This window comes from Gracilinanus agilis, chromosome 2 (assembly GCF_016433145.1).
Source record: "Gracilinanus agilis isolate LMUSP501 chromosome 2, AgileGrace, whole genome shotgun sequence".
NCBI classification, from domain to species: domain Eukaryota; kingdom Metazoa; phylum Chordata; class Mammalia; order Didelphimorphia; family Didelphidae; genus Gracilinanus; species Gracilinanus agilis.
In genome coordinates, this window is record NC_058131.1 from 270,350,295 (window position 1) to 270,371,870 (window position 21,576).

The 21,576-nt window shown below is 37.1% G+C and overlaps 1 protein-coding gene across 2 annotated transcripts in view; it reads right to left on the minus strand.

Moving 5' to 3' along the window:
- TRAF2 (TNF receptor associated factor 2) overlaps window positions 1–19,111 on the minus strand; it is a 38,185-nt gene extending 19,074 nt beyond the window's left edge. Inside the window, exons 1-4 of one of the 2 annotated variants that reach the window (XM_044663930.1) lie at window positions 18,909–19,111; window positions 18,040–18,118; window positions 17,253–17,351; window positions 619–780 (exon numbers count right to left, since the gene is read on the minus strand). In XM_044663930.1, the coding sequence (XP_044519865.1) occupies window positions 619–780; window positions 17,253–17,351; window positions 18,040–18,118; window positions 18,909–19,096 (528 nt within the window). In that variant the 5' untranslated portion in view covers window positions 19,097–19,111. The remainder of the gene's footprint in view (window positions 1–618; window positions 781–17,252; window positions 17,352–18,039; window positions 18,119–18,908) is intronic. The other variant, XM_044663931.1, reaches the window with a different exon arrangement.
- Window positions 19,112–21,576: the final 2,465 nt, after the last annotated feature.

Sequence of the window (21,576 nt, forward strand, 5' to 3'; positions counted from 1 at the left end):
TCTGCTTATGTTCTCTTGCCCACCACCTTCAACTCCAATGTCCCAAACAGTTTTTTCTGAGTCCCACTGCAAACTGAAGTTTGGGATCCAAAGAGAGTATGGCAAGATTGTACCAGGTTTTCCAATACAGAATATCTTAGATGGTCTCCAACCATCTTTTCATCTTTTCATACTGAAATGATCACAGGGCATCACAAGAAATGCCAAATGGAAAATTAAAACATTTTAAATTCTATAGTCACTTTTACATAACCAAAAATTAAGTCATGCTGCCTACCACACAACTCACCTATAGTCCAACTCTTTGTTTAAAGAACAAAGATGAACAATAAAAATTAAAAATAAAACCACAGAAAATAATACTTTGCAGATTTAAAAACCATCAAGGTTACTGTACTATTTGCATACTATTAATAACCTACCAGCATTTTATAATTAAAAAATAACTCAGTTTTAGGGTCCCCAAAATGATCATCTCTCCAGTCCATTAGAAGTTTCTTTGTTCTATTGCATCTATCTTCACAGATCATCACAGATCCTAAATCAGTCAATTTGGGTGAAAAGGCAGAACTATAAGAGCGTGACGTGACCAAATGACTCCTGCTTTTGGTCTCGTACCTTAATATCAGGATAGTAGAAAAGAACTTTGCAGTATCTGCAGTTGAGGCTTCTCTTTGGGCATTCCCGCTCAGAATGATGCTCCTTCTCACCCAGTTTGATCATCCACTTACATGCTGGGCACTCGATTAGCATGGATGGGCAGTGTCCTTCATGGCCGCTCTGTGGCAACAAAGGGAGTAGGTTCAATAGAGCAAACAATGGGAGGCTAACTAGGAGTCACTGAAATAGAGATCTGCTGTTTTATCAGCCAACTTAACTAACTCCCTGACAGTGCCACACAAGAAGAGGGTCCTATGAGTATACACCCTCATTTTCTTATTCTGGAATTAGGTTTAAAGATGCTGCTCTAAAGACACTAATTGTAAACTAGTCAAGACGACCACAGTGATGGTCATAGGCTGGAGGAATGCTTCTTCTTTAAATCAGAGAATGGACAAAATGAACAAGTTGATCAACAAAATTCCTTACTGATATGGCTGGGATAGCTGTAGCAAAATCAAATTACCAAAATATGACCTTATGATAGAATTAAGGGGAAAACCAAAATGAGAAGAATGATGAAGAGAATCTCCTCCAGACTTTACTGAAGAGGAAACAGAACCATCAATTCTTTTTTAAATACAACAAGTAGATGCCTTTAGAGCTGTTGGTTGTGGCAGTAGCTAGAGAAATAAATCTTTTATTTTCACATGCTCCTTCCCATTTTCCTAGAATAATAGAACTAATGATTGCCCTCAGAAGAAGCAGGTCTCTCATAATAGCAATAATAGCCTGGAGAGGTAGGCAAGGGAGATATTCTCCTTTTCTCAAAGTGTCTGTATAATTTTCTGCTAGATTTTCCACTATCTGGGCTCCTTCTCACATTTATGTTACTCAAACCCTTTGCAGGTATACTTTTGATCTGCTATCTAACATTATCATTTCCTCCTCTAGGTGTTCAGTTTAGCTCACAGTGCCAAGCTACCAAAGACCAAATGCCAAATTCCCAAATGTGTCCATCCAAGGGAAACATTAAGTTTAAAGAATGTAACCTATTTTTTACTTTCATTTTATTTATTATTTAAAAAACAACCACTACTACCACCATTACCTTCTGTCTTAGAATCAGTACTGTGTATTGGTTCCAAGGCAGAAGAGCAGTGAGGGCTAGGCAATGGGGGTTAAGCGACTTGCCTAGGGTCACACAGCTAGAAACTGTCTGAGGTCATATTTGAACTCAGGACCTCTTATCTCCAGGCCTGCATTTGTCTGCTAAGCCACCTAGCTGCCTCATTCATTTTCATTTTAAAAGGCTCAACCCACCAGACTACCTTTGCCATCACTTCCCTAAGCCAGAGGCTCCCTCCTAACCCAGGGCAGCTGCTCTGAAGACAATATGATTTTAGCTAGAGTCAAGAAAATATAGTTGAGTCGATGCAATTTCAATTACTGAGAGGAAAAAAAAACCTTCCATATATCTATACTACTGACATTAGGTTAGTAGCATTAATTATATAGAGGTTAGGCACTGCATCCTACCTACACATTTGCTGCTATTCTTTGCCTATTTCTGCTTGTCCCTTCTCTTTTCATATTTGCTTTATTTCAAGTATTTTAAAATTTCCTCCATTTTGCCACCAAGCTAATTGTCCTTGTATTAATTTTTCATTAAAATAAATTTTTCATAAAACTTTTTATTCATTTAGTGTGTATTGAGGGTTTCTTTTTATTGTGATAAGCATTGTGAATAAATTTTTTAAAGGCAGGCATACTTATAGTCCCTATCCTCAATGAATTTACCATCTCACCTGTATAGTTGGAAAATCTTGAACCCATGGAACTGCATTGCCCAAAATTCCTTTCTGTACATTTACATTACCCACAATTTCTATTGCCTTTCGTATTCGTGCATCGAGGTTATGCGGTCTGTATATAGTTTGGGTTCTCTCTGCCATGCCCTCTCTCTTCCCCGTGAATTGAGTAGTGAATGTTCCCTGTGTTCTCTAGCTCTCTAGTTAAATATTAATAAATCTTTATAAATATTGTACTTTGGAGATACTGAATATTAATTTTAAAATCCACACACTAGAGGGACAAGTATACTTATGTGGGGGAAAAAAAAACAGAAAAAATAATGCAGGGCAATATACAGGGCATCTCCAAGTCTTAGGGCAGTTTTAACTTTAGCAGTTTAAAACTTCAAAAACAGCAGTAAGACTTTTAATATTCCATTTAAGCAAGTAGAAGACAGTGTAGTAATGATTTAAACTTCTTGAGGACTAGAACTATAAGACAACTTTTTTGGATTTTACCCACAGTGCTTAGCACATGGTAATCAATGGAAGATGACCAAATGATATAACTGGTGATATCTTCTGACTTGTTCATAAACTGGATTTAAGTGAGGCAGAGTTGCACAAGGTCATTGGCCTCACTTTCTCTTCCAGTCACTTGAGTCCAGTGGCAGGACAAAAGTAAAAATGACTGGCGATGGCTTGAAATGCAGAAGATAACCTTGGCTTCTTCGCTGTCTAATCAAATTCTAAGTGCTCCTCAGCACCTACTTCTATCACCTTCATGGCTACTGGAATAAATTGTTCTCATCTTCCCCTTCCCTTAGAAATGACTGAATTCATCCATGTGAACTGGAATAACCTCCAGGAATTGATGCAGAGTGAAAGGAGCAGATCTAGGAGAACATTGTACACAGAGACTGATACTCTGTGGTACAATCAAACACAATGGACTTCTCTACTAGCAGCAATGCAAGAATCCAGAGCAAGGCTGAGGGACTTATGAGAAAGAAAACTAGCCACATTCAGAGGGAAAACTGTGGGAGGAGAAACCCAGAAGAAAAACAATTGCTTGAACACATGGGCTGATGGGGATAATATTGGGGATGTAGACTCTAAACGATAACTCTAGTCCAACTATCAATAATATGGAATTAGGTGTTAATCAATGATACATGTAAAATCCAGTGGAATTGAGCATCGGCTAGGGGGGCTTTGGTGAGAGGGAAAGAACATGAAACATGAAAATATTCAAAATGAAAATTGAAAAAAATGAGATGAAAAAAAAAAAAAGAAATGAATTCAGTTTAAGTGACTTAATTAATACATTCTACAAACATGGCATGCTCTGTGCCAACAAACAGGGATAAGCACTAACCACAGCATCTGAAAGGACAACTGGATATTGCCCTGGCCTCTAGAAAGATTATTAAAATGTTGTTCCATGCAAGCTGGCAGAGCTCTTTAATTCTTTTTTTGTTCTAAAAGCTCACCAAACCTCTCTTGAAACATGCTCCTGAGTTGGTGGTCATGGTACGTGAAGATTCTGGAGGACCACTAAACCTATAGGGTGAGCACCTCTCCCTTATGGTGTCTCATGAGAAGCATCCCTTCAGTTTCACATGAGCTTTTTAATGCTTTCTGGAATGTCTGAAGCAATGACAGATGGATAGTATTGCAATTGTATTAGTACATGCCATACTTCTTATGTGGATGGCTTTCCAATGACATATCAAGTAGTATCAAACATACACAGTATACATTTATCTTTTAGGTCTTTAGTAAATGCTTTTAGAATTTGAAAGCAAATCTTGCAATATAATAGCCTAAATAAGAGCTAATAAAAGTCTACATAAGGAAAACGTGTTTTAAAAAATGTTAAATAAAGCATAAACTACAACTATAGTGAGTAAGTATGGTCAAATGATTTCATTATCAAACTTATTATTCATCTTCCTCCTAAGGCAGTAGTTTGGTGGCTATTCATTCCCAACACTCTGACCATATTGATAGCATGCTTAGTGCAGATACCCATTGTTTACTCTAAGTCAGTTCATGTTAATAACTCAAATTTCTGTATATATTTCACATATTTCATATAGTACAATATTTCATTACATCAGCAGTTCTTAACCTGGTCCACAGGCCCGAAAGGGGTTGTGAATTTTTAGAAATATAAATACCTATATTTTGATATAATGTTTCCTTTGTCATCATATCATATCTCATGTCTTTAAAAACGTGGAACCCAGACTGCCAAAGGAGCCTATGACAAAAATGTTTAAGAACTCCTACATTACATCAATGCACTACAATTTTGTTTAAACAATGTCCAAAGAAAAGCATTCACTTTATTAGAGGTTTTTTCTACCATAAAAATTCTGCTACATATATTTTTGTATATATGAGACCTTTACCTTCCTTGGGTCATATAATCAGTAGTGATGTTATTGGACCACAGGTTATGTGAAGTTTAATGACCTTTCTAATAGAGTTCCAAATTATTTTATGGATTACCTTGTCCCAATTCACACTTCTACCAACAGTACATGACAGAATCAAGAATTCCAAAATTGGCAGAGAACTCAGCAGTTATCTAGCTACGTAGAGTCCTATCTACACCTAAAGAACCATATAACAGAAACATATCTGCTACTATAACACATCTGAAAAATTGTCAACCATCTTTTGCTTGAAGACCTTCAATGAAAAGGAAACCATCACCTCCCACAGTAGCCTATTCTATTTCTGAATAGTTTTAATTATTAATAATAAAACTGCTCAGAAGTAGAATTTTCCTGACATCAAACTTGAGATTGAATCTTTGTCTTCTCATTGCTCTTGGTTCTGCCCTCTGGGATCAATTAAACACAGGTCTTCTAACTCCAAATCTTTACCTTTATCCACAGTACCACAATGTCAGCAAGCACTGAAAAGGGCTGCAGAAAAATTAATTCCAAACTCCCTCATTTTACAGAATAGGAAACTGTGGCACAGAGGGAGAAAGACCTTAGCATCGAGGTCATTCTCTTCCATAGTCCCTTCCATATTTATAATTTTGATCTTTTGTCATCTTTGCCAATCTGATTAAGTGTGATGCAAGGTGAAATCACAAAGATATTTTAATAGGAAATTCTCTTAATTATTAGTGATTTGGAGGGAAAGGGACCTATATGTGCAAAAATATTTATAACAGTTCTTTTTTGATGGCAAATAATTGGAAACTGAGGGTATGCTCATTATTGGAGAACAGCTGAACAAGTTGTGGTATATGGTCAAGATGGAACACTAATTGTGCTATAAGAAATCACAAGCAGGATGGTTTCTGAAAAACTTGAGACTTATATAAACTGATGCAAATTTAAGTGAATAAAATCAGAAGAACACTGTACCGAGTAACAGCAATATTATAATAATGATCAACTGTGAAAGACTTGGCTACTCTGATCAGTACAATGATGTGAAGCAATTCCAAATGACCCATGATGAAAAATGCTCGAGAGATCTGAGCATAGATTCAAAGCCTATTTTTTTTTTCACTTTCACTTGGTGATTTGGAACTTTCACATGGCATTTTCATTTATCTTATTTTTTATGTTTTTAGTTTACAATCACATTTATTTCTGAACACATCCCTCCCTTTATCTCCTACCAAGCAAGTTGCCCTTCATAGCAAAGAATTTTTTTTAACCCTTACCTTCTACCTTAGAATCAACAGTATGTATTGGTCTAAGGCAGAGGAGTGGTAAAAGCTAGGAAACGGGGGGGTTAAGTGACTTGGCCAGGGTCACACCGCTAGGAAGTGTCTGAGGTAAAATTTGAACCTAGGACTTCCCATCTTTAGGCGTGGCTCTCAATTCACTGAGCTAACCCAGCTGCCCCAAGAACAAAGATTTTGATTTTGATTTTTTTAATTTAAACCCTTACCTTCTGTCTTGGAGTCAATACTGTGTATTGGCTCCAAGGCAGAAGAGTGGTAAGGGCTAGGCAATGGGGGTTAAGTGACTTGCCCAGGGTCACACAGCTGGGAAGTGTCTGAAGCCAGATTTGAACCTAGAACCTCCCATCTCTAGACCTGATTCTCAACCCACTGAGCTACCCAGCTGCCCCCCAGCAAAGATTTTTAAAAGAGACCAAAACTAAGCAACACCTTGATTGTGACAGTATATGTAATATTACATACCTATAATCTCCTACCTTTCTAATTAGGTGAGGAAAGTGAAGTTTCTCAATTGCTCTCAAAAGAGCTTGGTCATTATAATTATTTGGTATTCAAATTTCTTTTCTTCTCTTTTCCAATTTTACTGTTTTCCTGCTTCTGTTTACAATTCACATAAATCCTCCAATGCTTCTGAATTCCTTATATTTGTCATTCTTATGGCAGATATATTCCATTAGATTTATATACCAAAATTTTTTTGGCTATTCTTTAACTTATGGATATTTAGTCTGTTTCATGTTCTTTGCTACTATAAAAAGTGCCACTGACAATTTTGGTATATATGGGTCCTTTATTTCTGTCTTTGACTTCCTTGAGGGACATACCTAGTAGTGGGATCTCAGGGTCAAAGGGTGAAAACATTTTATCTACTTCTTAAAAGTAATTCCAAAATGTTTTTCATAAGTTTTACCAATTCTCAATTCCATGAGCAATGTATCAGTGTGTCTTTCCTTCCATTAACTTCTCTAATGCTGACTATTCCTATATTTTTTCATCTTTGCCAATTAATTGGGTCTGAAGTAACCTTAAAGTCATTTTGATTTGTATTTCTTCTATCAGAGATTTAGAGCAGTTTTTCACAAAGCTGTTAATAGTTTGCACTTCTTTGGATAATTATTTGTCTGTATATCCCTTGACCACTGACCAATTAGGGAATAGCTCTTATTTATTTTGTATTTCGGTGATATCTGATGCAAAGAATTTTCTCCCCAGGCAAGAGTTGCCCTTTATTATCCTTGCTGCACTGTTTCTGTTTGTGAAAAACCTTTTCGATGAAATTTACAAAAATTTTTTATCTTCTCTGTTCCTCATTTAGTTAAGAATTTTCCCATATTAAGTATGGGTATAAAGTACGTATTCCCTGCTAATTTAAAGAAATGGTGTTATTCTTAATCATAGGTCCAGTATTAATACCCATTTTGAATTCATTGTTTTTATGTGGCACAAAATATTGGTCCAAACCTAATTTCTGCTTAACTGCTTTCCAGTTTTCACATAAAAAATGAATGTTAATATTATAAAGTTTTCTCAGAGACATGAGATTGAGACATTGATTTTAGAAGGTAACGAAGTGGTAAGGGCTAAGCAGTGGGGGTAAAGTGACTTGCCCAGGATTGCACAGCTGGGAAGTGTCTGAGGTCAGATTTGAACCCAGGACCTCCTGTCTCTAGGCCTGGCTCTCAATCCACTGAGCAACCCAGCCGCCACCAGCCCCATGAGTTTTTGCATCATAACGAAGTATTGCTTTACTAAAGGCTAGAAAAGCTCAATGAAATATGAAAGGTCTTCTCTAAATCAAAACTATCCCCTGACTATGTTTTCTTTCCCTGACTTATAACTTTTACAAAAGTTCAAGAATTAAGAAGCTTTCAAACATTCAAATGTAATACATAAACTGGGTGTATAGGAATTTAAAAAAAATTTAACTAAGAGCACATTGAATTCTGGGCAGTAGCTGGGCTTACATTAAAGAAATTAAGTCTATTACAGGGATAGTCCTTATAAAGATGGTGGACAGCATTATTTGTTAGATGGAACTTCTCTGACCTTATTACTACCTTCTTCATCATTTTTTCTGCTTTCATAAATCAGATTAAAATAAGTTTAAATATTGACTATCTGGGGCTCTCCCTAATATTAATATTTGCTTTCCAATGATACCCAATTGGTTTAGTGGTGGTTTTATCACATAAGTTATAAAGCCTGGAGGGATTTTTCAAGGATTCTCTGGAGAACAATTTGACTGAAAGCAACATGCCAGAAAATACAGATTTGGTTTATTACTCTTGTACAGCTCTACAGTTTTAAGTATCCACAAATATGTTCGCTGAGAATTTCCATTCCATGTGAATTAACACAGCTGCTAAGAGCAAAGATTAGATATTTTAGGAGTAAGCAGAAATATATGAAAGTTTCAGAGAATGACTAATGTAGTCTGTATTGTAACCTCTCTTCCAAGCACTTGGTCTATTCAATCTCACATGCAGTCAGCCCTTGGGGTGAACCTGTCATAGAGAAGGGTTTGAACTGACTTTTCAGACATTGTATCTAAACACCATTTGCTTTTCTTCAGACTTTTTTTTTTTCCCCTCACATCTAGTTCTGAAGCTTTCATCTTTGGGGCCTAAACATCAAATCCACAAACTCATTAACATTAATGAGGTAGGTCTACATCTGTTCAACCTCCCTCTCAAAGTATCCAAGTGCTGCCCCACATAAGGCAAGAGCCCTTGCTTCCAATTAGCGGGATCAATAGTAGTTTACTATTAAAATCCTGTTAAGAAGGGTGTGTTCAAATAGAAAGAAAGCTTCCATTAAATCTTTCCTCATAGCACTTAGAGTTCTAATGCCATTAAGTGCACACTTAATTGAATTTATAAGTATTCCTAAACTTACAAAAGCAACACTGAAGGTTAACAGGCATTATATTAAAATCTATATTAACAGAAACTTTAAAGGCTGGTCAGGGAAACTCAAAATCAATTTTAGTAATACAATCATTACCAAAAAACCCAAGTCTATATAATAGAAGAGTTCTATCTTGCTACCAAAACAATAAGTAGAAAAATCACTATGGGTCCTACATAAAATATGGCTAAGTGGAGGAGAGGTATCTATGTATGAAATGGGAAAATATTTGTTTAAATATTCTGAGGAAATTCTCTTTTCCAAACCTACTTTTTTGCCAGTTTCAGAAAAACCTCGAAAATATTTGGAGTTTCTAAAACAGAAGCAAACAATCTATAATATTAATTCATTTTTCTTAGAAAACTTGAATTCTGGGTTCCAATACATATGTGAACCAAGACCAAAGTTGTCTGTGACTTGAATTTAACAAGGCACATTAATTCTCTCAGTCCAATTAACTGGTTTTGCTTCTTGGCTTTAATAAATAAGATTTCATCAATAATTCCAAATGGCTAAAGATTAAGCCATACAAATCCAATTTCCCATTGAGCTGATTTAAATCCTGTATCACTATGGACTTAGAAGAACTGCTTTGCTGTCTTAATCCCCAGGTGAATCTAGAGTTCTTATAATGTAGCAGATACTACTGCCCTGTCCTTCTCAGCTGCCAAAAAACACTCTGACTACAATTTTATAACGAAAAGGAAGTTCCTATTTTTCTCTCAGCAACCTTACCTACATTAACATCTGAGTCATCAATTTTTCATTCAATTATAGTCAATTTGAAACTTAAAAGTATGAATGAGATCCATTTGACTCATTATTTCAAAGGCTATTAACTTAAGTATGGTATACATGGATTTTTAAAATTTTGTATTGTTCTACCAACAGTTAAAAACAAACTGCAAAAAATGACCTTCAAAGGCCAAATGGGATTTTTCTGACTTTAATTCAAGTATTTTATAGTTTTCTACATATTACCAAATAATTCATATAACTTGGAATTAAGTAGAAATAGATGTATTCTGAGCAGCCTAAACAGAAAATAATTTTGCTAGTTTTAAGAAGTAAAAGGAAATGTTAGTGCCAGAGGTAGTTTTGTTTAAACTTTATGGGCATTTCATTTTTTTTTCAGGACCTGTAACATTTACTAATTTTAAAAGTCAGTGATAAGGCTTTATCATTCATAATCAAAAGCTAACCAAAGGAGTCCCTACAGAAAAACTTTGCCCTTTTCAAATGAACAAACAATGACTCCTCTTAGGTACTTTCCACCGCTGTTCTCAAATGGCACAACTAGGGACTTTCCACACTGCATGCCTGGCAGGAGTTACGATTACAGCCCACAGCCCACAGCCCACATTTTTTGGCTGCGGTCTGTGGAGTGAATCTATGGAGACACAGTTTCTACAAAGCTGCCCCACCACTAAATACACTTGTGTTCAGGACTTTCAGATATTCTGTGCCTCTGGTACAGGGAGAAAAAAACTGTACAAGAGAAACTGTGAAACATGGTGATGTGTCTCTTCTCACAAAGCCACCATTTATTTGCACTCATGCAAATGGCAGCTCTACACATCACTCACAGGCTTTCTGATCAGACAGCCATCTGGGTGGAGAGAGGTTTAGGCTATTTCAAAAATCCAAGGTAGGTCAAATTCTATTTCATGATAGGCCAGATTGTGCCCTAGCTCACTTCCAATTTAAATATAGTTGTATTTAAGCAAACGATCAGAAGTGATCCTAATAACCTTTCTGTTCTCTGATATTTACTAGCTGCTGATTATGGGCAAAGCACTTAATCTCTCCCGGCACCAATTTCTATATCTGTCAAATGGAAATAATAATATTTGTCTGCCTCAAAGGACTTTTGTGAGGTGAGGCTCCAATGAAACATAAAGCCCTTTGAAAACCTTAAAATATTATATACAATAAATGTCAGTTCTTATTATTGTTAATTTAAGACTATTCTTTTATTTCAATCAATGGCTCCCACTTACCATGAGCTTCCCTCCACAAAGGGTCACATATCTCTTCAATTCATTTAACTGTGGTGCCTTTTTAATAAAGACATGGGTTAGGGGCCGCTAGGTGGCACAGTGGATAGAGAGCCAGGTCTGGAGTAGGGAGGACCTGGATTCAAGTTTGGCCTCAGACACTCCCTGGCTATGTGACCCAGACCAGTCACGTCAACTGTTTGCCTCGCCCTTGCCCTTTAGTCTTAGAGGTAGTAGATAGAAAGAACAGGCTCAAAAATAAATAAATACATGGGGTAGGATCTTTAAAGAACAGGCTCAAAAATAAATAAATACATGGGGTAGGATCTTTAACCTCAAGTACAAGCACTTTCAGATTTATACTATACTGTAAAATGAACTTGAAGATTTCAGATATTAATTGGAGCATAACACAAAAAGTGCTAACTGCTATAATTAACTGATACTGTCAATTTTAGCATGGTTTCCCAAGACCTTAAAATTATTGATAAACACACACTATAACCATTAAATTTTTTATGAACTCTTCTCCATGGGAAGAAGATTTATTTTCCAAGGAGGGCAACAGTAAAAGACCACCACTTCCACAGAGAAAAGATGGGCTAGCCAGGGCCAGTCAGACATAGTACCTCAAACATAGCAGGTGCTGTGTGTGTGCATGAGGTAAACTGATCATTGTTTCATGCTCCCAAACAGCAATCATCCCTCCTCCAAAGCAAGTGAAGCATTATTATAGAGTAAGAATCAAAGAACACTAACAGAGATGTAGTACAGTGCCATGGAACAGAAATGGACTAGAATTCAGGACATCTTAGTTGGAGTGGTTCCTCCATTTAATAGTCATGTGACCTGGAGTAAATACCCTGCCTGAGTATTAAGTTCACTAATAAAATGACAATATAGAAACCTGTTCTGTTCTGTTTGTTTCAGAGAGTTCTTGGGAAGCTTGAATTAGATAATGTACATGAAACCATTTTGTATACAACTATATAATGTTATAATTTATTTAGAAAATATTTGTCAAAACTGCAATAGAAAAATGTGAAAAGCAATGTCATACCCAAACTGGAAAGCTACTCCAAAGTACAGGTTCTACATTTTCTTTCTTTTGTTTTTTTTTTTTAAACTTCCATTTCAGAATCAATACTGTGCATTGGTTCTAAGGCAGAAGAGCTGTAAAGGCTAGGCAAGTGGGGGTTAAGTGACTTACTTGCCCAGGATCACACAGCTAGGAAATGTCTGAGGCCAGATTTGAACCCAGGACCTCCCATCTCTAGGCCTGGTTCTCTATCCACTGAGCTACTCAGCTGCCCCTCTCTACATTTTATTTCTAACAAGAAAGTTATAGCTGTCTATATTGTCAAAATTTCATACTAAGTTCAAAAAAGAATATGAATTATGTCTACAATCACCAGATTTGACTTCATGTTAAAGTGTTTCTTGGAGTATTCAAGCTCTAAGCAAGACTGATGGTGATTATCTTTCTAATAAGACTTCAAACTAATAATTCTTGAAAAGCTCAAGCAGCTATCACTTCTAACCTTTTCCTCACTTAAATGAAAATTTGCAATGTCAAATTTTTAAATCTTATCAGAACACAGAAGGATTTATATGATAGAACTTTTCTTTCAATATTAGTGAAATGCAATTTAGCCACAACCAAGTGAATCCTGATACTACTATATTTTCGTACTTTGTGAGTTGCTTTCTACAACACAGGCCCAATATACCAGCAGCCACTGACTATTTTCTCTCTGTTCCCTTACAAAGTCAAATACTAAAAGGACATTTGATAAAAATGTAAGCTCTTTGAAAACAAATATTGTTTACTATTTGCCTTTTGAATCTACATTCCCCCAACCAAAGCACATGGTAGGCATTTGACAAATTTTTGCTTGTTTTGATTAATTTATGAATGTCACTACTAATACAAAACTATGCTTCCTTTTAAGGAATAAATATACATATTTCAGCTATACCCTTAATTTCTTATGCTTTCAAAAGACAGAGAAGATCCTTGTTTGAAATTGCTGCTATATAACTAGTGATACCCCAACACCAAGAAAACAAAGTAAATATATAAACAGCCACCAAATTCTTAGGATAAGAAAAGTTATTGTACACATTCCCAACAATTTGAATGCCCTGAGTATGCAATATTTCTTTAGACCCAGAGCCTTAAGAGACTGTCAATAACTTAAATGGAGGTGGGGAAGTCAAATAACTGTTATACACTATAAATTCATATTAACCAACTTCAACCAGGCTCTCACTGCAGGAGGTTATCCTTTTATTTCTATATGATTCCATCTCTCACTCTCCACAGAAGCTCACCCAAACCTTTTTAGCTATCTTCATGCTTCCCATATTTACCTGCTCTCTTGAACAACCCTTCTACATCCTGCAAGCCCTAGCTGAGGACTTCAATTCTTACCTAAGAAAAAAAATCAGGCTATTTGCTGTGAACTGTTTCTTATCCTCCTGGTCTTCATCTCAAACCTCGTAGTCCAGTGATAGTGAACCTATGGCAGGGGTGCCAAAGATGGCACCCAGAGCTCATGGCCACCCCAACCCCCAAGAGTTCATTACTAAAGAGGCAGAGGGTCCTTGTTCATAATAAACTCAACAATGTCCAAAACAGCATTCGTTATCCTTCCTTCCAAACTCACTCCTCTTTTCAATCTCCCAATTTCTTAGACACCATCATTCTTTTTTTAAAAACCCTTCACTTCCATCTTAGAAATAATGATGTATATTGGCTCCAAGGCAGGAAAAGAGTAAGAGTTAAGCAATGGGGGTTAAGTAACTTGCCCAGGGACATCCAGTTAGGAAGTGACAGAGGTCGGATTTGAACCCAGGACCTCCCATTTCTAGGTCTGGCTCTCAATTTACTGAGCCATCCAGCTGCCCCAACATAATCATTCTTTTAGTTCCCCAAGATTGTAACATTGGATTTATCCCCACTTTCCACCACCACACAAATCTAATTATACACCAAATCTTGGTGTTTTTATCTTCCCATCTCTTGTATCCAATCCTTTTTCTCTATTCAATATGGCTATTGCCTTATTTGAGGCCCTTATTATCTCTTGGCTAGATAATTTTAAAAGTCTGCTAATTGTTCTGTCTTAAATTTCTCCTCACTCCAAGTCCATCCTCCACATAGCTACCAAAGTGATTTTCCTTAAGCATAGATCTCATCATGTTCTGCATTAAGCTCCAGTGGCTGCATAATTCTATTTTTCCAGAACTACTGTAAATTATTCTCTATCCCTAGAGTCTGCAATCTAGCCAAATTGGCCTTTTCTCTTTTTCTTACATATGGTACTATATCTCCCATTTCTGTACTCTTTTGCTGGTCACTCTGCATACCTGCAATGCACCCTTCCCTCTTAATTCTAGACTCCCCAGAACCCTTAGATTCCTTGACACAGATTCAGGACTCATTCCCAAAAGAAGCCTTTCCTGATCCCAAGGACTAGTGCTCTTCTCCTTCCCTAATTATCTTATATTAAACTTATTAGTAATCATTATTGTCGTATTTATTCTGTAATTACTTATATAAGAGTCAGTATGGTATAATGAATAGAGCTGGCCTTGTAGCCAAGAAGACCAGGGTTGAAGTCTTCCCTCTTACTTATATTGACTGTGTGACCATGTATGCAACTCTACAGAGAAGATACCAACCTCCATTATTGGGTGTTTTCTCACCCGGGAATTACCTATCAAATACTGGATCCAATCCTTATCCCCATCTGCAGCCTTTAGGGTAAAAGAAATGTCATTCCACCAACTCCCTCTCTGGTCCCCTCTCATGATGCTGAAGGATGTTAATAATCTCCTTGAATTCATTCTTCAATAACTAACACTAATGTGGTTACATTCACCCCATGTAACCCAGTGTTTCTGAAGGCTTCCCCTGCCATTGTTCAAACCCCATTTCTGTCCCCAAAGGCCCACTCCTTCATTTCCATTTTCCTCAACTCAACACCTCAATATGCCACTCTACAGCTATTAATCCATAGGTGACAACCTGTTTTTATCTTAAATTTTTCTTTCCTACTCTATGTTCTGGCTCTCATTGAGACCTGGGCTCTCTCTTGATAACTCAGCCTTCCTGGTCATTCATTCTTCCATGCCTCTACTTTTCTTCTCATTCTTTTTAACTCTACAATCTGGCTTCTAATTTCATCATTCAACTAAAACTTCTCTCTCTGAAGTTACCAATGATCCTTTATCTAAAGGTCTTTTCCCAATCTTCATCTTTCTTGATTTCTCTGCAGCTTCCAACATGAGCTATCGCCTTCTTCTCCTGGATACTTTATTCTCTTTAGGTTTCTCATGACACTACTTTATTTAGGTTCTCCTCCTACCTATTCAACAGCTCCTTCTCAATTTCCTTTGCTAGATCTTCATGCCTGCTAACACTCTATCCAGGCGTTCTTCTCTTTTCCCTCTAAACTATTCTTCTTGGTGATCTCATTACCGACTATGGTTTCAATTATCATCTTTCTGCTGATGATTCTCAGATCTCCTTATTTAGTCCTAACCTCCAGATTCTCGTCTCTAACTGCCTCCTGGATATATTAAACTGTATGTTCTGTAAGCAACTATAAACTCAATATAACCCCCAACTATTCTCATTATTTCTGCCCCCAAGTTTCTCCCCCTTCTTAAATTTTAATTACCATCTTCCCAATTACCCAGGCTCACAACCTAAGTGTCTCGGTCTTACTCTCACTCTCACCCTACTATGTCCAATCTATTTCCAAGTCCTATTAATTTTGCCTCCATAACATCTCTCATATATGCTCCCTTCTGTCCTCCCTTCTATCACCACCATGGTACAGGCCCTCATCACTCCTCTTTTGGATGACTTCAATGGCACATGATTGGTCTCTCTCTTCAAGCCTCTCCCCAGTTTAGTCCATCTTCTACTCAGCTATCAAATTAATCTTCCTAAATCATAGGTCTGATCATATCATCTCCTTAATTCAATCGACTCCAATGACTCCACATCATCTCCAAAACCAAATATGAAACTCCCCTGGTATTCAAAGTCTTTTATAACATGGTCCCCTCCTACCTTTTCAGTTTTCCTATGTCTTACTCCTTTTAACAAACTCTGCTAATCAGTGATGATGGTGGGTTCCTTTGCTATTCCTTGCATAAAACACACTTATTTCTTGATTCTGGGCATTTTTACTGGCTTGTCCTCATCCCCATAACAGTTCAACTCCTGATTTCTTCCAGTCCCAGATAAAATCCTATCTTCTACAAAAAGCTTTTCCTGGTCACTCTTAATGCTATTGCCTTCTCTCCAGTGATTATCACCAATTTATCCTGTACATAGCTTGTTTATACAGTTGTTTTCATGTTGTTTGGCCATTAGACTGTGAGCTCCTTGAGAGCAGGGACTGTCCTCTGCCTTTCTTCGATAATATCCCTAGCACTTAACACAGTGACTGGCGAGGACTAGAAGCTTAAAGAATTGATTTATTGGTGAAACTAATAATCCTATCAAGATCAATCAACTTCACTAAATACAAGTTCAAGGCTATAGTTATTATTATTTAGGTACAATGGAATTTTAACTATGAGGTACACTTTGGCCACCTTTGTACCACAGTGTTGTAGTCCATGCTCTACTTTAGCTTTTTAGCTACCTTTTCTGGATTTGTAAAAGTTTATTGACTTAGCAGGCAAATCCAAAGCCCTCCAGGTAGTATGTATACAGGCCATTCCTGCCAAGTTGGGCATATTTTGTTCTCCCTGAACCTCTCAATTTCTTTCTACCTCTTATTCTGAGAACATTCCTATAAAGGGCATGTCAATCAATCTATTCTCCATCCAACTGATTTCTATATCCCTCCATGTCACCATTCCTCTATGAAGAGTTACCCTCCCTTAGAATGTAAACTCCTAGTCTGAATTTTATATTTGCTTCTTCATTGTTTAGTAAGCACTGAAGGTAGCTATTTACCTAACAGAGTGTTGCTAATAACATTTGTACATTTGTAAAGCATTTAGCACAGTGCCTGGCACATAGTAAACACTAAATAAATGCTAGTTGTAGTAGTAGCAGTAGCAGCAGTAGCAGTAGTACCAAGAGCAGCAGCAGCAGTAATAATGATCCTACCACAAAGCATTTAATAAATGCTTTTTCAGTTCAATTGTGTAACCACTGAGACATGTGTAGGAAAAGACTATATAAAAGAAAACATCAATCTTTACCTCATATTCTTTTATAGTGCCTTTCCAGGTGCAACCATCGTTAACACAGACAGCTGGTAGGCTTTCTACCTCTCTTCGGGCAGCATTATCTGGAAAAGCCTTAGAAAAAATAAGAGAAATTCCTGTGAGATTACAATTTCCTCTTTTTATATGTCTCCTTATAAATATTAAAAAGTCGCCTGTCAGTCATATATGAACCAAAATAATGACATGTTACAGAAGTTAGAGATGAATATTCAAGTTAGGACTTTCTAAACATATTCAAAGAATGACTTTCATAGAAGAAATGCTAACAAACCCACATCAATAGACTAAAGTTCCTTTAGCATAAGAATTGTCTATTCTTTGTAACCTCAGCTAAGCCAAGCTTCTTTTCCTTCCTTTCCCCTTCCTCTCTTCCTCCTTCTCTCCCTCTCTCCCCTTCCCTGCTTCTTTCCTTTAGAACTTATTTTATTTATCTTCTGTCTTAGAATGAATACTAAGTATTGGTTCCAAGGAAGAAGAGCAATAAGGGCTAGGCAACTGAAATTAAGTTACTTGCCCAGGATAACACAGCTAGAAAGTGTCTGAGGCTAGATTTGAGCCCAGGACCTCCCATCTCCATATTTGACTCTCTAGCCAGTGAGCCACCTAGTTGTCCCAACAGAGAAGTTTCTTAATAAAAGTTAATGAATATGTTAAGAAATAATTTTACAGCTTTCTGAAAATTTGTTCAATGACCTCTGAAGCCAAACCAAATTTAATTTAGCAATTATAATATATTCAATTTAGGAAACTCTTTACTTACCGAACTGCTTTCTAAAATAGAAATGCCTTCTTCATATATGCCCTCCTGAATGCAGGCAGCACAATTCTGAGGCCCAGTGCTTATGAAAATAGAGAAGAAACATGCCCTTACAAATATTCTCTGATGAGGTATAATATCCAACAATGAATGCTGCCAAAACCATGATTTAATGTTTATTCAAACAAAACATCATCTTTACATGGCTTAAATGAAACCCCTAGTCTTCCATACTCATCATTTTATACGTTTTATTCAGCAGCCAGATCCTACCTCCTTACAACAATGATAGAAGAATATGTATAACTGACACCAGTCACTTTGCTATTCCTCACACAAAACATTCAGACTCTTGACTGTAGGCATTTTCACTAGCCTTTCCTAAACTACCTTGCTGCTAGTGTTTTCCCACTGGTTGGTATTTCTCAATTTATCCTGTATGTAGTTTGCTTGTACATAGTTGTTTGCATGTTGTCTCCTCCATTAGACTGAACTCCTCAAGACTGTATCTTTTGCCTTTCTTTGTATCTCTAGTACTTAGCACAGCATTTGGCGCATATTAAATAGGCATTTAATAAATGCTGACTAATAATTTTGTTTTTTAAACCCTTACCTTCCGTCTTGGAGTCAATACTGTGTACTGGCTCTGAGGCAGAAGAGTGATAAGGGCTAAGCAATGGGGTTAAGTGACTTGCCCAGGGTCACACAGCTGGGAAGTGTCTGAGGTCAGATTTGAACCTAGGACTTCCCATCTCTAGGCCTGGCTCTCAATCCACTGAGCTACCCAGCTGCCCCCTGACTAATAATTTCTGCACAAGCAAAGAACACACTATTCCCATTATGCTTAAAGTTTCAAAAATCACAATCAGTACCTTATGATGCTGGTTAGACAATAAGAGCAGTACCGATGTCCACACTGAGCTTGAAATGGTCTTCTCAAAATGTTTTTGCATGCAGAACAAAGATATTTATCTTCTAATTTTGTTCCTAAGATATCCTTTGAAAATCCAGGCTGAAGCAAATCTAAAGAGCCTGGAGGAGTAGAGTTTGCTGTTGCCATGTGAGCCACAACCCCCAAATGAACTTCAAGACCCTATAAGAGAAAACAGTGAGTTATAGTTTAGTTGAGATTTTTTTTTTCATCTGTTGGGGGTAAATAGCCACATAGGGTGCAGAAAAGAGCACTGTGCTCATCCAAAATTTAAGAGTTAGAGGTTTATGACTATCAATACAGAATCATAGAATTTTAGGGATGACAGAAACTCTAAAGATCATTAAGTCTAACTTCCTTTAGAGATCAGGAATTTCAAGGAAGTTAAGTGACACCTTTAATATTCTATAGTTGGTGAGGGGGAAGAACTAAGGCTCCCAGTCAAATATAATTATGCATTCTAGATGAGGCTCCCCTTCCCTACAAAAGAAACCTCAACTTCCACTCAAATTAGAATGTTCTCATTTAGTAGTGTCCAAAGCTTACAGGAAAGGAAAACTCATTTGATTCTCTCCACAACTCAGGTTTCAAGGCTACATTCCTGGACAAATTAAAGCTGCCCCATACCTGATGGAGGGCAATCCAAGAATAGAACTCCCAAAATAGATAGGCCAAGATTGCCCTCATATACCCTACCTACATAGCATCAACTTATATATAGTACACGTTTTCTGCTACACATCTCAAAGTTCACATAGAGAATCCTACAGTAGCCTGGCCTAACCCACTCAGTGAAAGTGTTTACTAAATTAGCTCAGAATGAAGTAAGAAGAACCTAGAGAACAAGTTATACAAATCACAGTATTATAAAAACAACTCTGAAAAACTTGATAACTGATCAATTGCTGATCAACTGATTCCAAAGGACTGATGATGAAAAATGCTACACACCTCTTCACAGTTAGGTAATAGACTCAAGATGTAAAATAAGATGTATGTTTTCAGAAAGACAATGCTTCCTTTTGTTCTACAATGTATATGGAAATCCTCATTTTAATTGGTGTTTATTAAGGTCAGAATTTTAAAAATTAATGATAAGGTTCTTTCTGGAATAGAAAGACTGCTTTTAAAAATAGGCAAGGTAACATAATAAATCCTGACTATCCAGGGATGGTTATAAAGGCCTTTTGCTTCAACTGTCAGGTTTTCTTTTAGCAGAGGAGGCAAAACTAAAAATCAGTATTATTCTTTGTTCAAAGTTTTTGTAAACTTTGAAGAAGAATCAGGTCAAAAGTCCTGGCTAAAGTAAGATAATCAATTACACATATGTGAAGATCCTTTATTTACTCTAATAGAAGGTAAAGTCCTTGAGGGCAAGAACTTTCCCCCCTTTATTTTGTCTCGAGTCTGGATCATAGCACGTATTTAATAATTATCTATTGGACTGAGGTGAATTAGGTTGGTTAGGCCTAGTAATCCTGTCAAATAGGAAATGAGGTTAGGCTGGCATGATTTCTTGCTGAAGTTATACCAGTTGTGTGATCATCATTTTCTTTTCCAGATGTTCACTAACCATCACTTTTATTAACATTTTCTAAAATGTTAGGAATAGAATAAAATATTCTAGCCTATGGCAGATAGATGACACGGTGGACAGAGCATCAAGCAGAAAGTCTGGAAGACATGAGTTCAAATGTGACTTCAAACAGTAGGTGTAAATAAAATGAGCTGGTGAAGAAATCACAAACCACTCCAACATCTTTGCCAAGAAAATCTGAGTTGGACATGAATGAAAACAATTGAACAACTACATACTAACCCATAATTTGAATACTCTTCTCTCTTCCTTTTTAGGAAAATAAAAACAAAACATGCACTCCTCTCTCATTCTTCAATCTCCCAAAAGATCAGGGACAGTGGATCAGTGATCATATGTACTAGTCTTTAGTTTCAAGTATCTGTGATTTTGTTGGTATGGGTTCTTCCTTCCACCAATACAATTTACAACCAGAATTAAGAACACATCAACTAAATATGATATGTGCTATTCTATACTCCTATCCTCACCTCTGTAAAAAAGAGAGATTCACATTCACCATTTTTATAGCATAGTAACATTCTCTTTCATCTACATAACACAATTTTGAGGCATTTAAGTCTAACTTAATAGGGGCAGCTGGGTGGCTCAGTGGATTGAGAGCCAGGCCTAGAGACTGGAGGTCCTAGGTTCAAGTCCGGCCTCGGACACTTCCAGCTGTATGACCTTGGGCAAGTCACTTGACCCCTATCGCCCACCCTTACCGCTCCTGGGCTAAGGAAGGTCCCTAGCCCGGATGAAAAAGGTGGAGGGTTGGGCGTGGGGCTAGCAACCCCACCCTGTAAAAACTACATCTGCTAAAGAAACTGCAACCTAAAGTAGGGGCAGCTGGGCTAGCTCAGTGGATTGAGAGCCAGGCCTAGAGACGAAAGGTCCTAGGTTCAAATCCGGGCTCTGACACTTCCCAGCTGGGTGACCCTGAGCGACCCATTGCCTACTGGTTGTGGCCCTATGCTCCTAGAATGGAGTCCCAGGATAAAAAAAAAAAAAAAAAAAAAAGTCGTCTAACCAT